At 41.2% G+C, this 26555-nt stretch overlaps 3 protein-coding genes across 4 annotated transcripts in view; 2 read left to right on the top strand and 1 right to left on the bottom strand.

Annotated features, from left to right (window-relative positions):
- The window catches only part of cpne2 (copine II), a 47660-nt gene extending 43997 nt beyond the window's left edge, over nt 1-3663 (top strand). Inside the window, exons 15-16 of the mRNA XM_036584660.1 lie at nt 2232-2468; nt 3124-3663. Coding sequence (XP_036440553.1) covers nt 2232-2468; nt 3124-3231 — 345 coding nt within the window. The 3' untranslated portion in view covers nt 3232-3663. The remainder of the gene's footprint in view (nt 1-2231; nt 2469-3123) is intronic.
- A 159-nt stretch (nt 3664-3822) lies between these two features.
- On the bottom strand, nt 3823-15008 carry psme3ip1 (proteasome activator subunit 3 interacting protein 1). 2 transcript variants are annotated; one of them, XM_036584662.1, is made up of 9 exons: nt 14963-15007; nt 12971-13059; nt 12718-12840; nt 12467-12565; nt 9985-10106; nt 7302-7438; nt 6826-6908; nt 4556-4711; nt 3823-4186 (listed from the first exon to the last, which is right to left on the bottom strand). In XM_036584662.1, exons 3-9 carry the CDS (start codon nt 12830-12832, stop codon nt 4182-4184), a joined length of 717 nt encoding a protein of 238 aa, XP_036440555.1. In that variant the 5' UTR covers nt 12833-12840; nt 12971-13059; nt 14963-15007; the 3' UTR covers nt 3823-4181. The 2 variants fall into 2 exon arrangements, with proteins under 2 accessions (XP_036440555.1, XP_036440554.1); XM_036584661.1 differs by having other exon boundaries at nt 3823-4711; nt 14963-15008.
- Nucleotides 15009-15671: 663 nt separating this feature from the next.
- On the top strand, nt 15672-26552 carry rspry1 (ring finger and SPRY domain containing 1). The gene is made up of 15 exons (XM_036584851.1): nt 15672-16040; nt 17742-18255; nt 19812-19864; nt 21100-21212; nt 21860-21986; nt 22475-22533; nt 22701-22767; nt 22866-22997; nt 23422-23537; nt 23623-23766; nt 24079-24190; nt 24422-24524; nt 24699-24851; nt 24999-25103; nt 25421-26552. Exons 2-15 carry the CDS (start codon nt 17894-17896, stop codon nt 25515-25517), a joined length of 1743 nt encoding a protein of 580 aa, XP_036440744.1. The 5' UTR covers nt 15672-16040; nt 17742-17893; the 3' UTR covers nt 25518-26552.
- Nucleotides 26553-26555: the final 3 nt, after the last annotated feature.

Here is a 26555-nt window from a genome sequence, read left to right as displayed (position 1 = left end):
CTCAGTGAGATGTTTCCACAGGAATAATATGAAGTACGGATAGGAAATACTCAGGGTCTGTTTTACTGGTTCAGTGGAGAGAAGAGGTGACTCAAACTCGCCAAAGTAGAAAAGCACTGTAACAGAGCTTATTTAGGTCACACTAGAACATAGAAAACAAACATATAAGGCTGTTAAATGTCAGTCTGAGCTAGATGATCACAGGAACCCCACATCACACCAGGTTTTTTTGCAATTGTTGAAATGCAAAAAGAACACAATCTGCTCTGACATTTGTGTGTGGGCGGGTGTACAGCAGGGCTCTATATCAGGGCCCTTGCTGTTGTAGTGCCCCAGGACTCTGATGAGGTAATGCACCGTGGCAGTGGAGCAGCAGCAGCAATTGTGCAGCTGGAAAACAGCTTCATTATACTAGCACGCTGAGCAGAGGCAGAGCTCCATGCTAAATGCTGGCGTTAAGGAAGTGCCGCCGTGGAAAGCAGCAGCAGGAGGAGGGGAAAGTGACAGTGTAAATTCTCCTCCCTGCACTCACATCCTCCTCCTCTCCCTGCCTACTGGATTGCGAGTAGGGGATGTTTGGGTATTAACAAACATTTCATCTTTCAAGGAAGCCTCCACAAACCCTTTCATCTTTAACAACTCACTCATGGGCTGGCTATGGTGCTGCATTTAATATCATGATTTCTAACTTGTTAGGTTGCAGTCTTCATTGCAGTCTTCTGAGTTAAGACGTATTCAGGTGCAGCTTTGTAGGGCAGAGATGCAGATCTATAACCACATTTGAAGTTTCAGTTCTTGCTGCGCCATTTGAAGTCTTTGGCCCTTGGTCACTGGCGGCATTCTCATTTGGAGGCAAGGAGGACCAGGCCCCATCGCTCCACTGTTGCTATGCAACATTGCAGGTACTAGGGATGCATGACAGAGATGAGCAGTTGACTGTCTCCTCTGAATGTTTTGATCTGCTCAGCTGTGCTGCATTTCTGATAGTTTGCAAAGGTAAAATGGAAGGATTCGCCAAGTTTTGTGCTGGTGTTCACCCTCTAAGACTGTCAGCAGGCAAGACATAATAATATGAAAAATGTAGCATGAGAAAATTCTTTACAAAAGCTAAAACGTGCAAATATGAAGGCAGGTCTATTAACAAATACATTTTCATTCATACATTTTTCAGAAGAATGTTTCAGATATTGTCCATCAAACTGCATAACATGAGTAGTAATAGTCACTTAAACATACATGATTGAGTAACTGAGCACATTTAAATTTTGTTTTGATTTTTTAAATTGTACACTGTCAGACACTTCCTGTCCAGGTAAATATTGTAGACCCATGAGGTATAAACAATGTAAATGTAAACTCAAAGGTACAAAATGCTCCCTTTTGTGTACCTTAAATGAGTTTTCAACGTACATCATATTCAGTTTTAATATTCACAAAGTGGCATATTTATATCATAACCTCTCTAAGAAGAAAAATAAAATAAAAAGCCTGGAATCACAAAAGGGTGTATGGAGTCACTGCAACCCTTTTCACAGTAACCATAAAATGCAATGTTCACCTGTTATAGAGGTCCCCCAGTTGAATTATGCATTTTTCTTCAATAACGTTGATGAAATACATTTTGATGAAAATGTGTAAGATTTACTAAAACAAATGTAAACTGAATTTTTTATCTGTGTAGGTTAGCAAGCAAGTCAACATTTATAGAAATATTTTTATTCTGTTTAAATGCTATTTTTTTATTATGGCAGTTACACTCAATTTTCATGATATCAAGAAATCTGCAGTTTATAGTGGTCTGTTTTATCTTAGCATGGCTGTGTTTGGGGAGAGATGTGAATTGTTTTTACAGCGGGGGTTCTCACCCCTCCTTTCCCCCCTCATTGCTCGCAAGCAGGTTAACACAGTGTCACAACATTTCACATACAGAGAACTGACAGTGTCTTAGTTAACCTGACAAGAGTTACAGGAAAAAATATTGTATTTGATTGTATTAATTAATCAAAAAAGTTGATTTCCATTCCGATGGTGGAATGGCCATGATGGGGGCCATTGTTCCCTAATTAAAGGTACTAAAGATGTGTCCTTGATGGTACCACCTAGGTAACAATGTTTGTACCCTGAATGGTACAGTTTTTTTGAGAGTGTACAGTATATGCACTTATGCCATGGTATTTACTTCTTTTGGGCCTTCTCCCATGCCTCTGTGTTCTTTCTCTCTCCCTCTGCAGCAGTACTTCACTCTGCTCATCATTACCGATGGCGTGATCAGCGACATGGATGAGACACGCCACGCCATAGTGCAAGCTGCCAAACTGCCCATGTCCATCATCATTATTGGTGTGGGCAATGCCGACTTTGCGGCTATGGAGTTCCTGGACGGAGACAGTAGTGTGCTGCGTTCTTACACGGGAGAGGAAGCAGTCCGGGACATAGTGCAGTTTGTCCCATTCAGAGACTTCCGCAACGTGAGTACTTCTTCTTCTCCGTTTCACACGCTCATTCTCAATCTCTGTCCAAAATCTTCAAATCTCTGTCCCTTGCTCTCGCCCCGAAGCTCCTACTTGTACTTCACACGCTCTTACATCTCTAGTTCTGTTATGTAAGATCCCATTTAAGTAAACAGCTCTTTAAGGGCCTACATTATTATTCCAGAGTTAGGTTACAGGTTGCTGCTCTGAGGTATTACGCTGTCAATATTATGCTGTTTAATTTGACCTCAAGGTTTCAGCTTACTCATTTAATCAATACTGCTGGTGCTACCACGTAGCTTTGCGTAGTTGCTTGTTGTTCTGGATGGGCTCCAGTTCCGGAGCGCACACGTAAACAGAACTTTGCGTGGGTGTGGGAGTGGGTGTTCTGTGGGCCATGTGACTTCCTCAACAGCAGGAGAGAGCAGACAGCACTCCCTGCGGCACCATTTGCAGCAAATTGAAATTCATTTGAGTACGGCAGCACCGAGCGTCTTGGCCACTCCATTACCCTGTCAGCCTGCCTGACATGGCTCCAATTCCGTTTAGGTGACAGCAGCTTCAGTAATCTAATGAACAATTTCCAGTGCCCACCATGTTATCAGATGTGTGTTTGACTGCATTTTTTTTTGTGCATTTGCTGTTTTCACAGGCTCCGAAGGAAACTTTAGCCAAATCAGTGCTGGCCGAGCTGCCTCAACAGGTCACACAGTATTTCAAACAGAGGAACCTGTCGCCTAGCAACACACTGCCAGAGTGAAAGCTTGAGGCCTTGAGTTCACACTGCATGTTGCCAAAATCTACTGTTTACAAAAACCCTTGACCAATTTAAAGGACAAAGCGCATGTTTTTTTCTATAAATAATTGTTTTTAATAAATAAATGTTTTTATTTATTGGCTTACATATGCCACCTTATCAAGATGCAATGTAAGGTCGTTTTTTGTGTCAAACACTAACTGCTTCTGTAATATATATGAGGGAAGAGAACCTTTGACCGAATGTAACTTTATACTTCTGTTCTGTGTTTTAAGAGATGATATTAACAAGAGTTTTATGTACCTTTTTCTGTAGTGCTTTGTAATTTGTGTTAATTGTATAGTACCATGGTCATGGTGATGTTCTTGCTTTTATACAGTTTGGTCAGTCATTTACGTTACAGTACTCAGGTCAATAAATTTCAATTGAGGTGTTGCTGTTGGTGACGTGTATGACTTAAGCCACATCACCTGGAAGACAGTGATAATATGTTTAATGGAGTGTGCAGTGCATAAATCTGTTTTAGTTTCAGTTGATTCCCTAACACAGTTCACTGAAATGCAACTGAGCCTCAGAGGAAAAAAAAAAGCAGAATCACATGACAAATCAGTTTTTATTTTCTTTTCCGTTTCTCTTGTTCCATCCAGCTATTACAGATTCATATCCTTATAGGGAATAGTTCATAAAAATTCCAGCATTTTTAGCATTGCAGCATTTAAAATAAACAACAACCTTCTGAAAGTAAACCAAGACATTTTTTCCCACATCTTCCAACCAGCACTGCCCGGATCAGTCTGCTTTCTCATCTGATGGTATTAGAGATATCTCACTGATGTGACATTTAGCAGTCTTCTCCTTGATCCACAGACGTCTGTCACTGTCCCCTTGGCCAATAGCACTGCAGAAGCCGCAGGGATGGGTGGGGGGCATCGTCAGGTTTAGGCGCCAGAGGTTTAAACTGTATGGAATGTAATACGGGGAGCATGGGGAAGGGGGTCATGTTTCAATGCACAACACATCAATGACCACAATGGCAGTTACCATTCAAGAAGCCTTTAATTAGCATTAAGGCAGATATAGAAACAGACTTATTAAAAGAAAAACATACACAGCCAAAACAAACACTCCAAATTACGTAGTCTATAGCGTCATAAGACAGCGAGCAATAATAGTGATTCACACAGCTGAAAAGGCAAAGGGGGGCCTAAGCCTTGAGATCAGAGAGGTAATGAGGGAGAAGTGAGAGTGGGTGATTGTGTGGTTTGTCAGTGTGTCTATCTGAAGAGCCTGTGGCGCTTTATGGGAGAGTTGGTCCCGTCCACGCTACCTTCGCTGTCGCTGCTGGACTCTGAGTCGCTGCTGCCCGAGTAGGCCCCGAGCCCTGGCAGGATGCCCACACACACCGCTGCGGAGGGCAGATGCAGGACGCCCGTCCGAGCCACTCCTTCCCTGGGTACCGGCTTCTGCTCACCTGTTTCCTGTTCTAAACACACACATGCAAAGATGTGCTCAAAAACACAGAATGGAGGATCACTGAAGACTGATAACTGATATTACTGAATATTGAGAAATTAAACATTAAATACATATTATGCAGATGTTATGCAAATTGCTGTTCTTTTATTCTCCTTCATGTCTCGATTTTATTTGTTGTATTGCCTTTATTTCACTATTCTCCTTCTACAATCATTCTAATCCATGGTTAGAAGATGTGTACAATAAAAATAAATAAATAAACAAACAAACAAACAAACAAGATAAAATAAAACTACTCACATACATACTTAAAACACTAAAGATTATAATGCAGATTTTCAGTCAGTCAAAGAATGCTGAGGAATACGCGAATGAAACAAAGAAACTCCGGTACAATAGATCTACTTTCCGGTTCAGAGTTAAATGGACGAGCTTGTTCAGAAGAAGTGTGCCAACCGAACAAACATGAAAAAATCACTGCATGCTAACAGTGTTAATGCTGTCTACTGGGCAAGGCTCTGTAAAGCACCGAATCTGAATCACGAACTCATTTATCACTATAGTTCTGCAAACAAGTGTTTAAAACGATCTGTTAACAGATCGGTTGTCTAAATTTAAATCGACCAAGATAACATATATTCATCTTTAAAAATACAGAAAAGTACAGACAATATTCAGACTCTTTGAATATTCAGATGGCTGCTGAAGCTGTTTTAAACTATACAATGTACTTTTGTCCATGTTTATAGATAACAGTATGTTATGCAATGCCAAAAACGACACAACCAAGTCTTTTTTAGATTAGTTAACATCCCAACAGTTTTTGAGGAACTGTGATGATTCAGACTCACCGTGTGTACAGTGATAATTGGTGGGGTATTGGTTGGCCTCCATTGCTTATAGGAACATCAGATTGGTATCTCCAATGCAAAACTAAAAAAGCAACCTTGGAGCACCAGACATGTCTTGACTAATCAACTACATTTTCAAGGAACTGTGTAAATATAATTCTTCACCTACCAACCTTGGGAAAATATTTTGCATAGCAAAAAAAAGTGTAATGCTTTAAAACACAACAACAACAACAACAACAACAACAACCACACTGCTTATCACATAGCATTTTCCTCACTTGCCCCGCCATATCATCAAGTTTGGTTGTTTAACAGTGTCTGCCATTCTCTCTCTCCTCCCGTCAGTGTCCTCATCTGATGTCATATTTACTTTAACTGTGAGGCACATGCACACGCACACACACCTCCTCGTAACTTTGTAGGTCACGCTATTTCAGTGAGACGTACTCTCTTTTTTCATCCTGCCATGATCTGCTCATTATGGTTACTGCTTTAGCTGCAACAATAATCATAAATACAGCACTGCGGTCTTGTTTAACAACCTGTGACACGCGCACAATATAATTTAACAATACTTTGCCAACTTAAAAGCCTGTAAACAAGCTGCTTACATGCTAATTATGTAACGTTTAGTCTACATTATTAATGTTAAATATTCTCCCAATTTTGGCAGGTCTGCGTTAAATTAACTCAATTCACTATTTCAACTTTCCACATCGACCCCAGCCCGTTTACCTTTGCAAAAGAGTTAAAAGCACCAGAGGGAGAACAAGAGGGATAAAAAAAACATTTCGTGTTGCCGTCGATTTACAGTCCCTTGAAATGCTGGACATTATGCATTTTGCCATCCTTGCTATTTTTTTGCAGGAATGAACCCAGTGCTGTGATTAATCGATGCTGCTGCCTCTTGTTAGACTTGAGTACTGCACATGCACAATTGAACTCAAAGGTGTCACCAGCTTTTTGAGTAGTTTAGAGTGATAAATCATACCAGCATGCTTTGATGTCAAAATGCATACATGCTAGGCAAAATGCGCAAAGTTTGGCAGATCTGCTGTTGCTTTAAATCTGTGTGCAACACAAATACCCAACTAATCTCTTACGCACAGCTTTCTTGACATTCAGGTACAAACACAAAATTGATAGATCACCCGCTGAAATACTCTCCTGAATTTTAGCTTGTTAACATATTTTGTGTTATATGAAGTACGGCAGTCTGTTCACACTTTAGTCATAGGCTCCCTTAAGAGCCCAGCCCCCTGCCCACCTGTCTGACTGCCGTTCCCTGCTGCTGCCGGCGCCGTCTCCTCCACTTTCTGCTTCTTACTGCTCTCCGAGGACAGAGAGGAACTGCAGGCAGACAAAAGACAAAAATGCCTGTGAATGGATGCCTAAAACCCAGCTTTAAATTCCCACAAAAACTCAGTTGTCATAAACCTGCTGCAGTTCAACTATGGGTGTCTGCAGTGCTTCAGCTAAGAGGATGGCAGAATGAGAAGTAGTTCATGTGAGTCATGGGAAACAGAACAAAACGAATTAGCACCAAAGAAAGGTTAAATCTAAGTGGGTTTTATGGGAGTGTGCTGCGCTTTTCTATTTCGTTATCATATTTGAGCACAATGGCAGCATTTATCTGAAGCATGCAGTGCCGAGTGCAAAGGCAGAACTTGTTCCAGACTTTGTCATGCGTGTATAATGTAAACCCCTCTCCTCCCAGTTTCCCACCTATTCACCAGCCCTCACCTGCGCCGTTTGACTGCCCCAGCCAGTAGGTGCGCCTGTGACAGGTGGCTGGTTTTGTGCTCTGGGGGTTTGGGTCCTGCCCTTTTCTCCGACTCCTTCTTCTGACTCTCACCAGCAGCCAGCTTCTTCAGAGCACTGTGAGGACCAGCAGTTAAGGACACTTCTGCTGATAAGGACTACAGGTACACTCATATAGACATGCACGGTATTCTCTGAACACAAACCACCACTGGAAAGGGAACAAAATACACCAAACATACGTCAGGCCTTTTCTTCTAGCTAAACGAATAATGTTGGGGCAATTGCCAAGTATCAAGCACATCATAAAAGGCCAGAAGTAGGCACTGCAATCAAGCCTTCTGCTGGCATTGATCATTTCAACCAATTCATAGATTAAGGTACAGTCTCACAGAGCAGTGCTATCCCACACTAAACTGGAACAGTTTCAATTAAATGTTCCACCCCAAAGACACAAAAGCAACCAGTAACCGCTCAAGCGAACCTTCTACACCTTTCCTACCGCTCAAACCAAAGCTGCTTCTCCTCTGACCAACTTCCCTTGAAACGTCCTGAAACCGTGACACACTTAAATCTAAGAAAAACCTGCAGCCACTGGGGGCTAAGCCAGTTGAAATAGGCCATACTGCTACATTACACTGAGGAGCAGAACTTCACAGCTCTCAGCAGTGCCATTACACGCTGTTATCGTTCCCGCAAGCCCGCCGAAGGGTTCCGTTGCCACGACAACGCATCCTCCAACCTTCTATGCACAGGCATACCTGATTGGCAGCAGGGGAGAGTGTATTTCTGCTCTCCGAACAATCGTGTCACTCGTTTCATGATGGGAATGATGTCTACATAATGTGATTATGAGCAAGCACTATCTCAGTTTCTAACAAACCACAGCAGCTCCTAGTGCCAGCAAAATGAGGAAAGTGCAGTCAGCTTTGCATACATTAGTATGCACCAGTTTTGTGTTAAGTGTGTGTGATCTTCATGCAAAGGACAGACACACACTGCTGGTGCCTTATTTCAAAGTATTTTAAGTACTAATACAGATCAAACCCAGCAGCCCCCATACAATACGACAGCATCACAATATAATCCAGATATACCATCAACATAAGGGCTGGAGGTTGCAGCAGCATTTCTCATTATTCGGAGCAATATTTTTAAGCAGAGTTTTTTTTTTGAGGGGGGGTTACAATGTAGAAATTTGTGAAGCTTATGATATTTATTTCACTTGTTTTAAATGTAGCCTAGTTTGTTTCTGCCAAAACAAATAGGAAGTAAAGTGTACGTCCTGTCTTTAGCTGAAATGTCTATCTGTGAAATGTGACATGTTATCCATGGCTTCACACTCGCAAGAGAAGAGACTTCTACCTTAACCAAAAGACCAAAAACTTCCTACTCTGACAGGAAAGGGATGTTCGACTGACACGCAAATTAACCAACAACGGACTGCCGTTTTCATGTGATGTATAATAGCAGGTTGGAAACAAACTGGCAAATGATGGCCAATACGTGAAGATCTCACTACTCAGCTACTAAATGCTTCAAATAAATCTACTGAATAACTTAAAAGATATTATGTGATAAACTTCAATAACTTTTTCAATCCAGCTCTATAGTGTTACCAAAGGCTCAGTGAGAGCACACATAGCAGGAAATTGCTTGAAGACACAGTAGCATTTGCACAGACATGCAGATAGTCAATCAGAATGGAAGTGACAAAATCAGGATAGTTTTGAGCACTTTAGCTTAGCTACGAGATACTCCGGCTATGTGTGGCAGATTGGCTAAGACCGAGGCATCCCAGCACGTTGCATAGACGCCACACGCTTCATTTTGCAATTGCTTCACAGATGTACATTTGACTGATTGTGAGTTCCGACAAATACTGCAAGGACTGGTTGAATTTGCGTGAATTCTCATGATCGCAAGATCACAAATTCCGGGAGGGTCTGAGTAAGAAAAACACCCCCTGCTGTGCAGTCCTGTTGGAATTATTCTCTTGGCTTTCTCCAAACAAAGAGTCTACCATCAGATTAATGTTGTGAGTTTTTTCTCTGAAATATCATTTTGTTAAACATTTTATGATGTGACCTAAATAACTTCATTAATCTTTACAAATGTTTAAATAGTGGCCAAATACTTTTTGGAGCCTACACAAGCAAACATTTATATTACACAAGTGCTTTGGCTGTTACGCTGTTGACTAAACTCACCATTCTGTTCAATGAGCACATCATGCTCTTTCTATGGGATCTGACATACTTTTAAACTACACACAAATGAATGGGAACTGTCCACAGAACAATGTTAAGAACTGAGTGCATGGGGACCTAATTAAACCAAGCTTTCCTTTCCACATTAACCATTTCTGTATTATCATTCAACCATTTGCCAAGTCTCTGCTGCCTTCCCTTCAAACCATATTTGGCTCCTCTCGAGTATTAGTCCCACAATGGGCTGCCTCATTTAAGAATGTGAGCACTAACAAGGTGCAAGAGGCCTTCCTCTGACCTGCCGACCAGTGCGTCTGACAGCTGCATCTCCACCAACAGCTTAACGAAGACAAGAGAGCAAGCAGAGTCAGACAGAGAGCACCACTCCCTGGCAGTTCTTCAAAAGTTGCGCAATGGGTCGTGTAGTGTGTGTGCGTTTGAAAGTAAATGGATATCCTATATTCCTGGATCTCTTGTAGCTCTTCATCTCTCCTCTGTTTCTCAACAAGAGACTGTTGTCGTGACACTTCGTCCAGAAAGTTAGTATCGTCCTCGTCCAGACCTTTTACCATGTTCTCTGCGGAGAGAAACCAGAAGCACAATTGACTACTGGCGAAGTAATGAGTGACATGCTTCTCAGCCACTCACAATCATCTCTAAACATTCCTTTTTCCATCAAGCAAAGGAAACACTGTGACAATACTTTTCAAAACAAATCTGCAGCAAGAATGATGCTGGCATAAGTCAAAATTAGCACACTAAGAGGTGAAAGGGTTTTACTGAGGAACATATAATGCCTTACATACTCTCTCCTGATCATTTAGAGGGTGCTGTTTTTTGCTTCATTCCTGAAGCTGAAAAAGTTTTGGATTAATCTATGTGGAAGATCACACACAGATCAATGGCAAAACTACTATCAGGCAGACTTGTGTTGGCTCTAAGGTAAGATAAATGATTTTTTATCTGGGTTAAAGTATTTAATATTATGTCTAGTGTTACAGTAAAGTGTTTAAATCAGTTAGCTAACTAGTTAGCTTTTCTTGAGCGGCTGACAGTTAGCTTGATCATCAGTTAGACTGAACAGATTTAACATTACAGTGCTCATATTTATGATTAAAAATTGTAAAGATCAACATTAATGCACTCGTTCACATGCCCTTCTTTATACTGCTTCATTAATGTTTGTTAAAAGACGTCATGTAAAAGATGACCAGCTGTTGTGTTTTGGATGCTGGTATGCTGGTCAGCAGCAATATAAATTAATTTGCTGGTCACCAGCAAAACTAGCATATGTTGCTTTTTGGATGCTGGTATGCTGGGTGACTAGCACTAGCATAAACCAGTTTAGTCCCGTGATATTTTTTCAGCAGGGGAGTCCTCCTCAGCATCTAATACTGGGCCTTATTCACCCATAATTTCCTAAGATTTTTCTTAAACTTGTTCCTATAAGGTCCTAAGAAAAAGTCTACATCAGATTCATTGTTCACACCTTTGTGTACTTGAGTGTGTGCAGATTCTGTTCTTACCTGAGAACAAATCCCAAATAACAAAACACTGGTCAATGTCAGAATCTTCGTGAAAAACACGTAAGTGGGTTTTAGAAGAAATTTCTTCTTAGGAATGGTTAATGAATGAAGCCCACTGTTCTGACTACCTCCAGCTAAAACAATCACTAAAGCTAAAACAGATGCTATTATGCCCTTCTTTAACAAAGAAACCTATCACTTCAACCTGAGTGACTAACTAATGTAACAGGTTTAATTTTATTATTACTTTTTTTTTTAAAAGACGCAATTTAGTTGTTTCTAATTTCACCTGCTAGCTAGGTTTCTAGTTCCAAGCTGTGAGGGTGAAGGCTAGCTCATGCCTCTTCAGAGACACGTGAAGTCAGTCACAGCATCTTTTCAAACTGCTGCTAAGGCAACGTCATCACAGCTCAACACACTTGGAGTAGGACACTAATTGCCAATTTTGTTACGCCAATTCACAGACACCCGCGATGGCTGCATGTTCCTGAGTGTTGGGGAGAGTGAGGGCCATCCTACCCACCCAGAGAGAGCGAGACCAATTATGTTCTCTTGTACATTTAGCCACGGATGGCTGTGGCATCTATGAAGATGGAACTCGCAATCTCCTGATGATAGGGCCCTTTGATTAATGTAAGCACTGTTTTCAGAATCCATTGTTGTTATGTTTTCATACATATGTCTGCACTGAACACCAGATTACTTTTGAATAAATAATATTTAGAACATAATCTGTGTGCTTCTAAATTTTTCTTTGAGCTACTTGGCATTTAAATCTGTTAGTATCACAAATGTTGCGGATAGCACCAGGTAGCCTGTACTAAAAGTTTGGCGGATGTAGCAACAATAAGCAAGAGAGGGACTTTTTCTCAGAATTTTGCAAATGGTCAGTTGAGTCTCCTGAGACTAACAAATATCCTTAAGTGTCAGAAAAAACTTTCAGACTCCTATTTGCTCCTCGCTAGCATGACCCTTTGAAATGACCGCTGGATGCCTTGTATGGTTTTTGCGCGGATCAAGCAATCTGCCCTCAAATTAACTCCGTATTGAGAGCAAGCGAAGGAGCCGCTGGTCGCCAGGGAGACTGGCGATGGGTTTGTCTCCAGGGATACGGAGAAGGAGCGGAGCTGCTAAGAGCATGCCAGTCTCTTGTCAGCGGCCGCAAGAACAGACTAGCTCCTACTCTCCACCAATGCACGGCTCCCATCTGTTCATTTTCATGGACACCCCTCAAACACACATACACTTCACTCCTCACTCACTCACTCACACTCTCTCTCTCTCTCGCAGACTTATGTGCTCATAGACCCTAAATGGGGTCAGATAAAGATCTACAGAGACTAATCTGAGAGGCAGCAATCATAGTTTCGTGAAACATGAAAGCAAAACCAAGGGTGGAGAGAGTTCTTACTAAATTTGAACTGTTCCTCATACTCTTCCTGCTTCTTTTCCTTCTGTTCCTGCAGCCTCTCGTACAAGGATCGAGGATCATACTCCTCCTCTGGGACCTCTTTAAGATTGTGTAAATAAATAAACAGACACACACAGACACAGTATGAGAGAAGCTGATGTCATTGAGTTCTTTTTACTGCGATGTTAAAAATGCTGGAATTTACGCTGTTGTTCCTTTTTATTTTTAAACTGGCACAGAGACTGTCTTACCTTCAGGATCATCTGGCTTGCGGACTTTCTCCCATTCCTCCTGCCGTCTTTTCCTCCTTTCCTCTAACTCTGACTCAGAAACAAACTTTCGGCTGAGGTCCACACCATCCGCCATGGTAGCGCCTTCAGTGAAAACAGACCTAACTTAAGTAACCTAACATAAGCTCTGAGCACATATACGCCTAAAGAAATCTGTCCAGTGTAAATCATCAATGAGTTCCAGAACAGCTTTCCAGAACTCCTCCAGAATTACCTCACTGTGTCAGCTTTACCAAGTGGAACACCGAATCCAGTTCATGAAGTCATCCAGTTCATGAAGTCAACAGCTTCTACGCATTAAAACTGAATAAAGATTAAGATGACCCATAGCATAATGACACACAGTAATATCACAGTTCTGTAAGAAATTTAATAATACGTCAGAAATAAAATGCAACCGTGCAACTGTACCATGACGCTGTGATTAGATCTGCATAAAACCCATCCCTGAGTTTACAGATGAATTAGAGCCCCCTCATTAAAATGGAAACAAGGCTGAATGCCTCCCTCTAGTGGCAGACTGAACTACTAGACAACATTTTCAGAGATGACATAAAAACTGACATTTCTGACTTTGGCCTGCTGAAAAGATCAAAGGGGAACAAACACACACATATTTCTACAGCTTTTTATACAGCAGCCCTAAGATGTATTTGGACATTTTAACCACTTTATGAAGTTCTTTAAGTTACTTCATAAAATGTTTAACAAAATGATGTCTGTTTCACTGAAAAACAACATCCATCTGATGGTACTCTTTGTGAGGAGAAAGCCTGGAGAAGAATTGCAACCAGACTGCACTAAGAGTACAGTAAAGCACAGAACAGTTTTCATTAATGGGATCATGAACTCAGAAGCGTACAAGGGCATTTTGGACGTAACCTGCAGAAGTCTGCAAAGAAACTGCTCAAATGATAACATCTGAAAAACACCAGCAACATTTGAAAAGAATGCAAAAAAAAGACAGTCTTTAAATAATCTGTTCAAAATAAATGCCATTTGATTTTGACATGTTGCTTCCTAACACAATCAGCATAATACATTTGTTTGGCACAAATGTCCAAATTATTCAAACATGAAAAAACAGAAAACAGCTCCTTGATACAATTAATACCCAGCCATTTGACCAACTCGAGTGCTTTCTGAGGTTGCCTTTGGTTGGCATATCTAAATTTAAACACCATGCTTGTCTGTATGTACACACTTTAAAAAGATGGTCCTTCAAGGGTTCTTTAGTATAGGCAATGGTGCTATTTAGAACCAGGAGTTCTAGATAGAACCATTTCATAATTAAATGGATCTTTTCATGGTGAAATCGTTCTTCAGATTGATAGAGAACGTTCTGCTATTATTACAAGCTTGACATCATAACAATAGCAGAACACTGTTTGGTGCTATACAGAACCATTTTCAAAAAGGTTCTATACAGAACCATATACAACACACTCTCCATCTTTAGAATAATTTCACCACGCAAAGAACCATTTAAGCATAATAATGGTTCTACATAGAACTACTTCAAGGTTCCAAATAGAACTATTGCCTTTACTAAACAACCCTTCAGTAACCATCTTTTTTAAGTGTATGGACGCACAATAACGCCTAGTGCAGAACTGACTCCAGTCGTTAAAATGTTCAGTAAATCAAGTAATGGATTAAGCAGCAGGCTCGTCACAATCGTCTAATATTCACTCATAGATATGTGCATAACGCCTTTAAATTACAAGTTAAATTACAATAAGATTGTTGCCCATAAACAGCACAACCAGCATGTGTATCAGGTTAACGCAATCAGCTCGGGTAACGTCACTGTTAACGCTAGCGAGCTACCTTAAAACCCACGCAAGCTGGAGTTAAGAAGTGAGTCTACAGTCAAACATCTAATTTATTCTGCCTACAATATACAAACTACATAATTATAATGTTACATGGCGTTTCCCTGACAGAGTGGTTTACTTATTGCACTTAACGTTAACGCTACTTATCTTGTAAATCCGTATGTCTGCTAACGCACTGCTAGCTGTGCTGCGGACAGTAACGTTAGCTCGCACATATAAACAAGCCACGTGAAGTTAAACAGCACAATAATAACGAAACGCTGCCCATCCTGCTCATGGGCACGGGCTCAATCCGTCTAAAAGCTGTTTCAGAAGTTAATTAAGGATATTCGTGCAAAGAACAGTACAGAGAAAATAGCCATATTTACCATCCGCTCTTGTGCCACTGTAAATTCTGTCCGTGTTACTGGGCTACCCATCAAATGTAATTCCTACGAATGAAGGATGATGGGAAATGTAGTTTTAATGGGAACTTGTTGAGTTCAGAGTTTGTCCTTTTTAGTAAGTAAGGAAGCCGTGCACATATAACATTAAGTATAATTCTCAGAAATAATATTTAAATCCTTGTTTTCATGGCTTCCTGCTTTACCTTTATTTGAAAACTTTTATTTAAAAATATGTTGATTGTTGACTCAATAGTGCAATACTGGAAACTAATACGACACTACTAATATTACTAATACGACGAGCGAAAGTTCTTATTCGCGAGCTTCCTGTACGAATTTTCCGTTCCACCTTAAATGGTGCAGCAGTAACATTATTTAAGGTGGAACGGGCAAATTCGAACAAGAAGCTGACTGCAGCTGTGTGCTGATACGCTTAATTTTCAAAAGAGCATTTTTGGGAATCAAACTACTAGGTGTAGTTTATATATACAAACGAAGTTTAAATTGTTCGTTTGAACTTTAAAAGAACCCACAACTCCCCAATTCCTTCTAAAAATCCACAATTTCGGTAATTGTCTCATAATGTGGTTATTAATTACGGAGAAGAGATATCTGAATGGAAGTGTTGCTGGTTGCTAGGAGGGGTTGGCTGCCGCTGGGAGGACGTCGCTATAGAAATATGTGATGAGCTCACAGCTCCTCCGCTCTGATTGATCCTTCGCTCCGGCTCCGGGCTGACACTCCACCAGTTTATGACCGAAACGTCTCATGGCTCGACAAGAAGAGCTCGGTAGCTAGCCGTGAATTCCGAGATAGCGCGTTTGAGTGATTTTCCAGGGAGAGAAATGATATATTATGTTAGTACTTTAACAAATGTTGGTTGCAGACTGGGCGCATGTTTATGTATGTAGGCTTAGGGCTAGTCGCGTAGTAGGTTGCTAACAGTTAGCTAGTTAGCTTCAGTGAGACACTTCCTGTAGTGCTCCTCGGGTTGGGCCTGGACACTGAGCACCGCTCCACTCGGAATAAGAACAGCACATCTGTTTAGTTAATGTCACCGGTAGGTAATGTTTTTTATTTCGATTCAAGGAGTGTTTTGCTCTTACTGTTCTTTTAGCTGGCTTTATCTTATGTTTCCGGTAAACTCTTCTAGCTCAGTTAGTTAGTTAGCTAGCTAACGTATCTAGCTACAACAGTTAGCTACATCACATTAGCTACCTAGCTCACAGCTAGCCAGCTTTCTGGCTAACGTGAATAAAAACTTAACCTAGGTTACATGTTGAAACATGTTTGGTGTACGCAAAGTTTGGCAAGAATGTAAGGGAAGATTTTCGTTGCTTAATAAATTTAGCCAGTGTGAATCAGTCTACAAGTCCACATGCGTCAACTATTAGTCAGCTATTAACGGTGTTTATATGTGGAGCTGGCTAGGTGAATATTAACTAGCTAACGTTAGGTAGCCTACGTTATATGTTTTGTCAGTTGGCTATCTTTTAATTTTTAGCTACTAGCAAGCCAACATTATTGTGTAACTGTAGCCTGATAAAGAGACTCTTATTACAAGACTCTTTTTACAAAACGTTTACATTACAAAACCGTTTGAGTTTCTTAATTGTCAGTTCAGTGAGTAGCTATGAATGTAAGCTGTAACTACAACTCTTAAGTTAGTCAGCTAGTTTAAAGGGAAGTTCCACCGATTTGCTACATTTCTCCATACATTAATTGTTAAAATGTAAACAAAGTAATTCAGAGTGACTGAAGAACTCCGTTCTAGAGACACTTACAGTCAGAGTTGTTCACATTGGTAGTTATAGGAACCAGACGTCCAACATAAAGTTATTACATGAAATAGTTATGAATTCACTGCCTGATGTCTGAGACATTGTTCTATGATAGTTTTGAGAAAGTTTTTGGCTACAACGTGCTTTTAAAAATCAATTAATGGTGGTGAGATAAAGTATGTTATAAGTTAAAGTAGTCCCCAAAACTTTATTCTAACTTTATCCCAATAAGACTTGTTTATAGATTTACCTCTATTTTACCATAATCAGCATTACATATAAAATTTGGAAGACACACTTAGGTTCACTGCTGATTTTGGATATTAATTAAAATGGCTATATTTATGTTGTAAACATGGTGATTCCTGGTTCCTATCACTACCACAGTAAAGAAGTCAGAGTTAAGTTTTTCTAAAATGAACCATTTCACATCATACCACTCTGAATGACTCTGTTTACATCTCAGTGATTGAATTACACATACATTTTGAAAAATCAGTGGAATTAAGAAACAATAAACTTTGTTGAGAAGTGATATGTGTCTAATAAAGCTGTAATTAATTTAGAAATCAGTGTCCACAGCTAAATATTTTGCTCTCTTGATGTTGACAAACTTTGGACGTGCAGGGTTCACAGGTTTTCTAATATTAAGCTCCTTATTATTGTACAGTGTTTTACTGTTACCTTTGTATTCAAGTGTGCCAAGATGTAGTTAAGGATTACAAATAGCATTCACGTCATGTATTATTCTGGTAATAGATGTCCCTGGTTGTTGTTTGTTTTTTTTGTTTTTTTTAACTAAGGCGCCCAACATCAAAAAAACGAAAGCAGAACCTGTGCAATGAAAGGAATGTTTATGCTTTCTGTTGTTGATGCTATGCTGTGGGGCAAGTTTTTCTTGGCTTTTACTTTTTTTTTTTGGTTGATCAAGCTGTTGAACACTGTTGGGTCTGTATTTATTACTGTTTGTCTCCACACAGGAGTAAAGCACTTACTGGTGTAGGATGCTTGTTGACTGCAGCACTAATGCTGTCGCTTCTCTGTGCTTGGCTGCTGACAATCTGCAGTAGCACAATGATTGACATCCCTATGCGGCCCATCCCGAGGCACCTCCCTAAGTCCTTCAAATGATATGATAGTAGCCACCTGGATTGCATTCTGTGCCAGCAGGAGCCTTGCGCGGGTTCTACGACTGACCGTAGAACAGCTGCGAACTGTAGAGTTCTGGCCAAGCCTTGCAGGCAGCAGAGCCATGGGGAACAGCTGTGTCTGCAGAGAGGACAGCGATATTGAGGAGGGAGCGGCGCCTCGCAGGCAGCTGAGGCGAGTGGACAATTCTGCCACTGATCCTCCAGAGGCCAGGAGCAGTCGGCCGAGGGACCCTGTCCGACCACCCAGACGAGGCCGGGGGCCACATGAGCCGCGGCGCAAAAAACAGAACGTGGACGGTCTGGTGCTGGATACACTGGCTGTCATCAGGACTCTTGTTGACAAGTGAGTGGTCCTCAGCTTTAATGAAAAAAGGAAGTGAGAAAATACACTGTGGGGAATGACTTTGTGAAACTTGAAGTATGACCTCAAACTGGTCCATTTGTGGACCTGCTTGCTATACGATTCATGCATATTAAATTGGAGTTTTCTGTTTCTATGAATGACTGTTTGGTTCCTCATTCATCTGTCAGTGTTTTCCAGTATGGTGAAACACATGTGACTTATATTTAAGTATTAGGTGTATTCTTAGGAAACGCAATGGTTTTTGCTTCATGTATGTTATCCTTTTTTCTGTAGCGATGCCATATTCTTTCTGTATTTAGTTTCTCAGCTTCAGAAGTAGATGGAGACTGCTGAGGCACTCTCATCAAAATCTATAATGAGGAGGGCATTATTTATTCATTTTTTTCTCACAGCCTTGCTTTTAATCTTAATTTATTACTGAAGCCTAGAGAATGAGCCAACATGAGCTGCTGCTCATGTTTGTTTTAATGCGCTGGCATTGTGTGAGCACTCCCTGTCTTTTCTGTATGTTCTCTCACCTTCCCACATGGTCAACCTACACGGATGTCCACCAGCCTACATTAATATCCCATGGTGGATGCTCACTTAAAGAGAGCAGTTTAATTTCAGTCTGTTCCGTTCACCAGTTCAAAACTTGGACAAACCTATGAACTTAGGATGGCAGATATCAGGCTTGATCCTTATTTGCTTCACTATGCTTAGTGTACTTTTTAGTGGTGCTTACCTGTTTCAGTAGTACTCTGAGAGCATTTCCATGCACATATACCTTTCTCACAAGCACGCCACCTACGCTAACAACAAAACATGTATTCCTAACTTTACTGTTGTCTTCTGCGCTCTCAGTCAGTAGGAGCTGTTTCATCCAGGAAGCAGAGTTTCTGATAAAAGAGATGAACAGCATCCGGTGGTATTTACTAGCTGTGAATCAGTGACCTCAGCCCTCACATCCCATCATCATTACTCACTGGGCAGTTAGAGTACCCAGGCACCAGGGTCTTTGGAAGATTAGCCTTTGCTGTCTCTCTTGCTTCTCTACACTGCTCCTTATTTTGCAGCTTAGCCCCCTTAGTAACATGTGGCCTCTGATTTATGACATGGATAAAGGTAACTGTAACACAGTGTAGAGAAGAGCTTATTCCTCCACTTGGGAGCCAATGTGATGGTGCTCTTGTCTCAGAGGGCTTCTCCTGAGAAAGCTCAACTGTCACCACACAGATTTACTGTTCCAGGAGCAGTTAGGGAGATGGATGGGGACATCCTGCAGCCAAAACAACTGGAGCAGTGGCAGCTGCAGCAGCCCGAGTCTGTCTGCCCTCCAGTGGCAATCCATCATTCATCCTTGCATGTGCCCATTATATCATTAGGATTTCATATGCTTTGTTCTAAATAGAGTACTAGAACGTTACAGTCACAAGACCAGAGAAAGAGCAGCCTAGAGCTCACTGAAAATTCTTAACCCATTGGTCATTAGCTTGATTTTGTAATCTTTGTGTCAAGATTGTTTTTTGATTTATTTTTATTTTTTTGTGTTACAGTGACCAAGAGCCCCCATACTCCATGATAACATTGCACGAGATGGCCGAAACTGGTAAGTGGAAATGCATAATGACAATTGTTTCACATCACTCAGCTGCCTTCACACACCGTCAGACCTGTGCCTGATGTGCTGTCTCTGTGTCTGAGCTGGAGTCCAGCCTAGGCTGTCCTCACCTTGCCAGCCCCTGCTTAAATAATTAGCATGTCACCCAAGTAGCGGAAGCTGTGGAAATGGTAGGGTATTAGAAGGGACTGGCTGCTGCCTTTGATGTTGGCCCTGGCCTTTACTACCATTGTCATGGTGATACTAGATTTTGTTGCTGGAGCTAAAGTTGATTTGCTGCTCAAATGCACCCATAAGTCCTTTAGTCTATTGCTTTAAGGCTTAAGTTTGTGTGTGGTATGTGTCTAAGAAGCATGCTTGTTTTTTCTGGGTCAAAATGCAGTTTGTTTGGGGAAAAGTGCACCACTTCTTTCTTTGATGGCACTAACGGCAGGTTTGCAGAAACTCTGCAGAGGTGTAGCAAGTTTCCTGTTACAAATTACTGTTAAATTTTTTTCTTATTATTGATCTGCACGTTTTCCAATTGTGACTCTGTATCATCACCAAACCCCTTTTGGCTATTGTTGGGGTCTTATTCAGCAGGGCCTTGGCTATTCTATGGATCTTACTGGGGAGCAGAATACAGCAGAGACTGAGCTGGTCTTCACAACTGTGTCCTTCCCGCCAGCATGTCTCTCTCTCTGTCCGGTTGCCAGGGTTTCCATTTCTGTTGACTTTATTTATACATGCATCTGTTGCTTTGGTGGGGACTGACGTGGTTTGGCTTTGGTGGCGTCAGGTGGCTGGTCACAGGCTTGTGGAGGAAGGAATGTGTAGGGCAGCTTGAACAGCACACAATAAAATCTGTTCTCAAAATGCTGGACTAGGATTTTAAATTATCATCATCTGGCCATTGCTTAGGGGATTTGAGCATAGCAACTATATTAACAATTTGCCTTTTTGCCCAAAAAATTGTACTGTGATTAGTAGCGTAGTTGGTGGAAACTGTTCTGGAGAGGGGCTGAAGCTGTCATGATTTACCATTCATCACTGTTGAATCAGCTTAATGATTCTGATTTTATTTTTGGACACAATGACATTGCATCCCCTGTATAGCTAATCATTATTGTTGTATAGTGTATATATAAAGGAATAGATGAGCGACTCTCTTCTCTTAGACAGAGGGTGAACCTTTTGCTAGTAGAGTGGATCATAAAGACTGCATTTCTCTTTGTGTCATGTAGATGATGGATGGCTAGAAGTGGTGCAGTCTCTAATCCGAGTGATTCCTCTGGATGACCCGCTAGGGCCAGCTGTGATCACCCTGCTGCTGGATGAGTGCCCTCTGCCCACCAAAGTGAGTATTAATGTGTCCTACAGAGCATCAGCTCAGACAAGGCATCAGGTAGACACAACTGAGACATGGTTCAACATACTCAACAGATATATATATATATATATATATATATATATATATATATATATATATATATATATATATATAGTGATTCTAAACATGGTGATAAAAAACCAAACACTGAGTATAAAAGGTTAGGGCCTGATTTCCCCTAAATAACATAAAGCTAAACGACAATATGTCATTCTTTTGATGCTCATACCAGCTGATTGAAACTTTTTGAAGGAAATAAAATGATTGTTCCGATGTGGTTCAGAGTTATTTATCTAATTCATTAAAGCTTTACCAAATCATACTGACAAAAACGCAAAAAATCTCAGTCTGCTTTCATTCTTAACAGTGTTTTGTCAGTTATACACAAGAGTAAGGCACATAATCAGCATTACTTTATTCAGAAGCAGCAGAGGGGCAACTAATTCTATTTGGAGCAAGCCCAATCCTATATGTGGTGATGAAGTGAAAGTGTGATTCGAAAAACCTCTGTCTCGAGTACAGTGGTTCAAAAAGAATTCAAGATTGCCTCACTCATTGCTGCCATCACTGTGTGTTTTCCCCTATTGTAAAGCAGCCTTATATCTCTTGTCCAGGATGCTCTACAGAAGTTGTCAGACATGTTGAGTCTAAGCGGCGCTGTGGCTCGCCAGGACGCCCTCATCCCCGCCAAGCACCGCAATACCACTGCTGTGCTGGGCTGCCTAGCTGAGAAACTCGCTGGTAAGCTGTTCTTATCCATCAATGTCTAATGTCTAAATACACACACTTCATATGTGTATGTGGTGAAGACACTGACTTGTTTTCACATGTATTGACATCCAGGGAGTGTGCACATTCATACATGTCCATACAAGGTGATGCTAGATCTTTTCATATGCTGTTTACTGGTAAGAAGAGGGTTATAGCATTTCCCAACTACAGGAAAAGAGCTGAGTCTGGAGTCATACAAGTTGCGTACTGGGTATGATTCTGCGTGCTGCAGCGTCCCTCAGAGACCTGTGGCCATGCTCTGACAGATCTGCTGAGCCCTCTAAACACAAACACAAACACACACAAAAGCACAAGCACAGAGTGCACCGAGGGATCTCTGCCTTTCTCTTGCTGTCCAGTAGTTTCAGTGTCATGAAAAGTCGGACTTTTCATTTTGCTTTGGTAGCTAAATGCTTGCCTAGTTTCTGTGAGTTGAGTCCTTACTCTGTGTCTCACAGGTCCAGCTAGCATTGCACTCCTCAGCCCAGGAACCCTGGAGTATTTACTGGAGAGCCTGGTGAGAGCCACTTTTGATAACAGCACTAATGCTGATACACACAGCATGTGCTCATACTTCTATAACTTTTTCCACATACAGTCACAGGGCTCCAGTTCAGTTATTCAGGTTCCCTCTGGGTCATGCTTTTATGCTTTGGCTTACTTTGTTCCTTTTTTTGTTCCCAGAGTTCTGAGGCCCATCCAACTGTAATGCTCTTTGCCCTCATTGCTCTGGAGAAGTTCTCTCAGACCAGTGAGTCTCTCTGTTCAGCCGTTTCTTGTCACTGTAATGTCACATTTGATACTTTGGCCAAAAAGAATTGTCATGATTAACTGTTGTTGTGGTTTCAGGTGAGAACAAGCTGACTGTGTCAGAGTCATGTATCAGTGATCGTCTAGCTGTCTTGGAGTCTTGGGCAGATCACACAGACTATCTTAAACGCCAAGTTGGCTTCTGCGCACAGTGGAGTCTGGACAACCTGTGTGAGTACCTCCATCTACTCTGCAAAGAGGCTGGAGAATTAGGCTTACATGTCCCCCCCCCGAATAACTGCTAGAGTAAGTCAGATCATTCTGGTTATGTCTCTGTGGCTATGCCTGTGTTTTATTTATGGTTCATAAGGTGTAGGTGTAAATACAGTCAAATTGACACTGACATTCTGCACATCAGCGTCAGTCATGAGTTTAGTTTTGAGTTAAACTTCTGGTAACTCGAAACAAGAATTCACTGTCCAATTACTTATAGACTGGCTGCTCTGTTCTTCTCATGATTTTTAGTCACTTTCAGTATGTTTTACTGTAATTTGAAGATGGTGTGAATCATCTGTACTGCAGTATGTCTGTAGGGGTGTGAGGACAACAGTTTTGTTGATAATGTGTACTTAATGTTCTCATCCTTTTACTTTAGTTCTAAAAGAGGGTCGCCAGTTCACTTATGAGAAGGTCAACCTGAACAACATCAACGCCATGCTTAACAGCAATGATGTCAGTGAATATCTCAAGATCTCTCCAAGTGGTCTGGAGGTGAGAGCACAGGATTAAGAATAAGAGATCTGACTATAGTCTGTGAAAATTCATAAATGTTTACAAGCGCTCATTTGTTCTTCAGGCCCGGTGTGACGCATCGTCTTTCGAGAGTGTGCGCTGTACGTTTTGTGTGGACTCGGGGGTTTGGTACTATGAGGTCACGGTCATCACCTCTGGGGTCATGCAGATTGGCTGGGCCACCAAGGACAGCAAGTTCCTCAACCATGTATGTCCCTACTGGAGTCAAATGCTGTATTTGAGTAAACGTAATCTTGTGACCCTCATTGTGCACACAAATTGAGGTTTTCAAATCCAGATCAAAAACCTTAAAGAAATGTAAGACTATCTGGACATGGTCTAAGATTAGGCTTAATCAAAAGTACATCATCAGTTGCGATTCACCATTGAAATTCCTTTTTGGTCTAGGTTTAACACAAAGGACTTGTTTTCCCAGACTGTCATAGTTCGTAGATTGACTACCGTACAGAGTTTATACACATGAAGCATAGTCACACTGTTCTGTATCTGTGCGTGATAGGAGGGCTATGGGATTGGAGATGATGAGTACTCGTGTGCGTATGACGGCTGCAGGCAGCTGATTTGGTACAACGCTCGCAGTAAACCTCACTCCCATCCCTGTTGGAAAGAAGGTTGGTACAGTGATTTTACTATAGAGTTAACGTTTTGGTTCCCACACCTTCAGTCTCAGAGTAGTCAGATTGAGCTGTTTAGATCCTCTTTAGATAAGTTTAAATTTAATGCTCTTCTTATGAGAAGCATGATCTTGCAATCACTGATTAAGTATCACAGTGAAAGATATTCAGTGCTATAGAAGCAGTTTTCAGTTTGTTGGGGTATAGTGAATGTTCTTTGTTCTACAGGTGATGCCATAGGATTCTTGCTGGATCTCAGCAAGAAGCAGATGGTTTTCTATCTGAATGGACACCAGCTTCCTCCTGAGAAGCAGGTGTTCTCCTCTGCCACGTAAGCAAACCAGTCTCATTTCCTGTTCTCTTTTACTAAGAGAGATTACCATCCATGCAGCTGTCTGAGCAGAAGTTTGTTTTTTGTAAGAAGATGAGTGAGTGGTAATACAGTATGTTTGTTTGTTCTGCTTATTGTCATTCTCAGATTTATGCTCTGTACTTTCTCCTTCAGGTCTGGCTTCTTTGCAGCAGCCAGTTTCATGTCCTACCAACAGTGTGAGTTCAACTTTGGTGCCAAGCCCTTCCGCCACCCCCCATCTGTCAAGTTCAGCACCTTTAATGAGTTTGCCTCGCTTGCATCCGACGAGAAGATAATCTTGCCCAGGTATATTTGGTTGCTGGACACTAAGGATGAGCACCTCATAGTAAAGTGCTTAAGTGAAAGTAAACCATAGGCAGTGCTCTCATAACTCTATTAACAAGATTCTCTTTCTTTTCTCTCTCTCTCTCTCTTTTAAAAAAAAACTTTCAGACATAGACGTCTAGCCCTTTTGAAGCAGGTTAGCATCAGAGATAACTGCTGCACCCTCTGCTGTGACCAGATGGCAGACACAGAGCTGAGACCCTGTGCACACAGGTACAGAGTATAGGAGTGGAGAAATACAGTTTCTGGGTTAAAGGGTTACAGGGACATTTACGTGACGCTACTTAAGTTAAGAAGCTTTCTTTTGGATAATAGCCGAAGTGAGCTTTTAAATAATCCTACTGTAGATGCATTTTCATACACATTTTGCAAGATGTTTATCTATTTGTGGCAAACAAGAAATTGTGCACTACCACATTGTAACATTTACTGACAGCACTTTCTCAGCACCAGATATGTGCAATTATGTTTCACCTTCATATTTTTTTAACAGTGTATTGTCTCTGTGTCTGTTTGTGTTTTGTCTGAAGTGGGATCTGTATGGAGTGTGCCTTACAGCTGGAGACATGCCCCTTATGTCGTCAGGACATTCAGACACGAGTCAGACTCATTTCCCATGTGTCCTGACATCAGCCCCGAAGGCCAGGGCACGGACACTCCCCCTAGCTTCCATCCCATCCAGTTCCCTCTGTACAAGAGATCAACCTGACCAATAGAAATCATGATGCTGTTTCAGGATTGGACGCTACAGCTCAGAATGTCGAGAGGAAGGATGGATGGAACCTTCCTTTGTTCTAAAGAGAGAAAGATATTTTTTCGTCTCTTAAAGGAGGGAACACACCTACAAGACGGCCATCCCCTGCCAGAAAGGATGAGAGGGCTGGAAGAAAACTGGGGAAGTTGAAAGGTTTCTGAGAAGTTCAAAGCATCATTTCCAGAAACATGCCATAAAATGCATGTCCAATGTAGAACATGCATTGCATACACAATCTGCCTAGGACTCTCTCCCCACAGGCGCTGATCAGCAGTGCCTGCATATCTCTGTGTTCAGATGTGTTAAATGTATCTGTGACTCTTCTCATGTTTTAGTCAAACTAAAAGGCTCAACAAGAAAGACAGCGTTCCCTAACCACTTTATTTCCACAATGATGCAAATGCCTGATTCTGAGACACACATTGAACCTAATATTTTCTTCTCTCTGTCTCTCTCTCTATCTCTCTCTTGTACTTGAAACAATTGTGGGTTGATTCCCTTGCATTATCAGTAGGATGGAAGTCTTGATTTGAGAAGCTGTGATTTCCAATGGTATTATACAGATTTTCATTGTACAGAATGAAAATCCCATTTAGTATCAAAAACTAAACATAAAATTGCAGAGAATAAACTTTGACCAGAGGTCATACAATGTTCAGGTTGCTGTATTGTTCATCAAATGACCTGAGAGATTCAATCATTTGTCTTGCTTACCCTGATTATTTAAGGAGGATGCACATATCTAAGTCTTGGATACAGAGAGCAAAATGTGAACTTTCTGAAACGGTTAATGTGAGGAGGCCGCCATCTAAAGAGCTCCAAAGATCTAAGAATGTGGCTGAATTCAGAATCGTTCTTTTTCTGAACTGTGATGTTTGTAATAAACGTATGTTTTACGTGTTGCTTAATAA

This window comes from Colossoma macropomum, unplaced genomic scaffold, assembly GCF_904425465.1.
Source record: "Colossoma macropomum unplaced genomic scaffold, Colossoma_macropomum, whole genome shotgun sequence".
Classification (NCBI taxonomy): domain Eukaryota; kingdom Metazoa; phylum Chordata; class Actinopteri; order Characiformes; family Serrasalmidae; genus Colossoma; species Colossoma macropomum.
The sequence above is the reverse complement of the archived record's forward strand: the minus strand, read 5'-3'. Positions and strand labels throughout refer to the sequence as shown.

Excerpts from the sequence above, each read along its gene's own strand:
- rspry1 (XM_036584851.1), top strand. The coding sequence starts at position 17,894 with ATGATAGTAGCCACCTGGATTGCATTCTGTGCCAGCAGGAGCCTTGCG. Across the intron at positions 21,987-22,474 it reads CCTAGCTGAGAAACTCGCTG|GTCCAGCTAGCATTGCACTC; the intron begins GTAAGCTGTTCT and ends TGTGTCTCACAG. Across the intron at positions 24,191-24,421 it reads CCATCCCTGTTGGAAAGAAG|GTGATGCCATAGGATTCTTG; the intron begins GTTGGTACAGTG and ends TTTGTTCTACAG.
- psme3ip1 (XM_036584661.1), bottom strand. The coding sequence starts at position 12,832 with ATGGCGGATGGTGTGGACCTCAGCCGAAAGTTTGTTTCTGAGTCAGAG. Across the intron at positions 10,107-12,466 it reads TGAGGAACAGTTCAAATTTA|AGAACATGGTAAAAGGTCTG; the intron begins GTAAGAACTCTC and ends TTCTCTCCGCAG. Across the intron at positions 7,439-9,984 it reads AAGAGATCCAGGAATATAGG|AGTGCTCTGAAGAAGCTGGC; the intron begins ATATCCATTTAC and ends GCTGGTCCTCAC.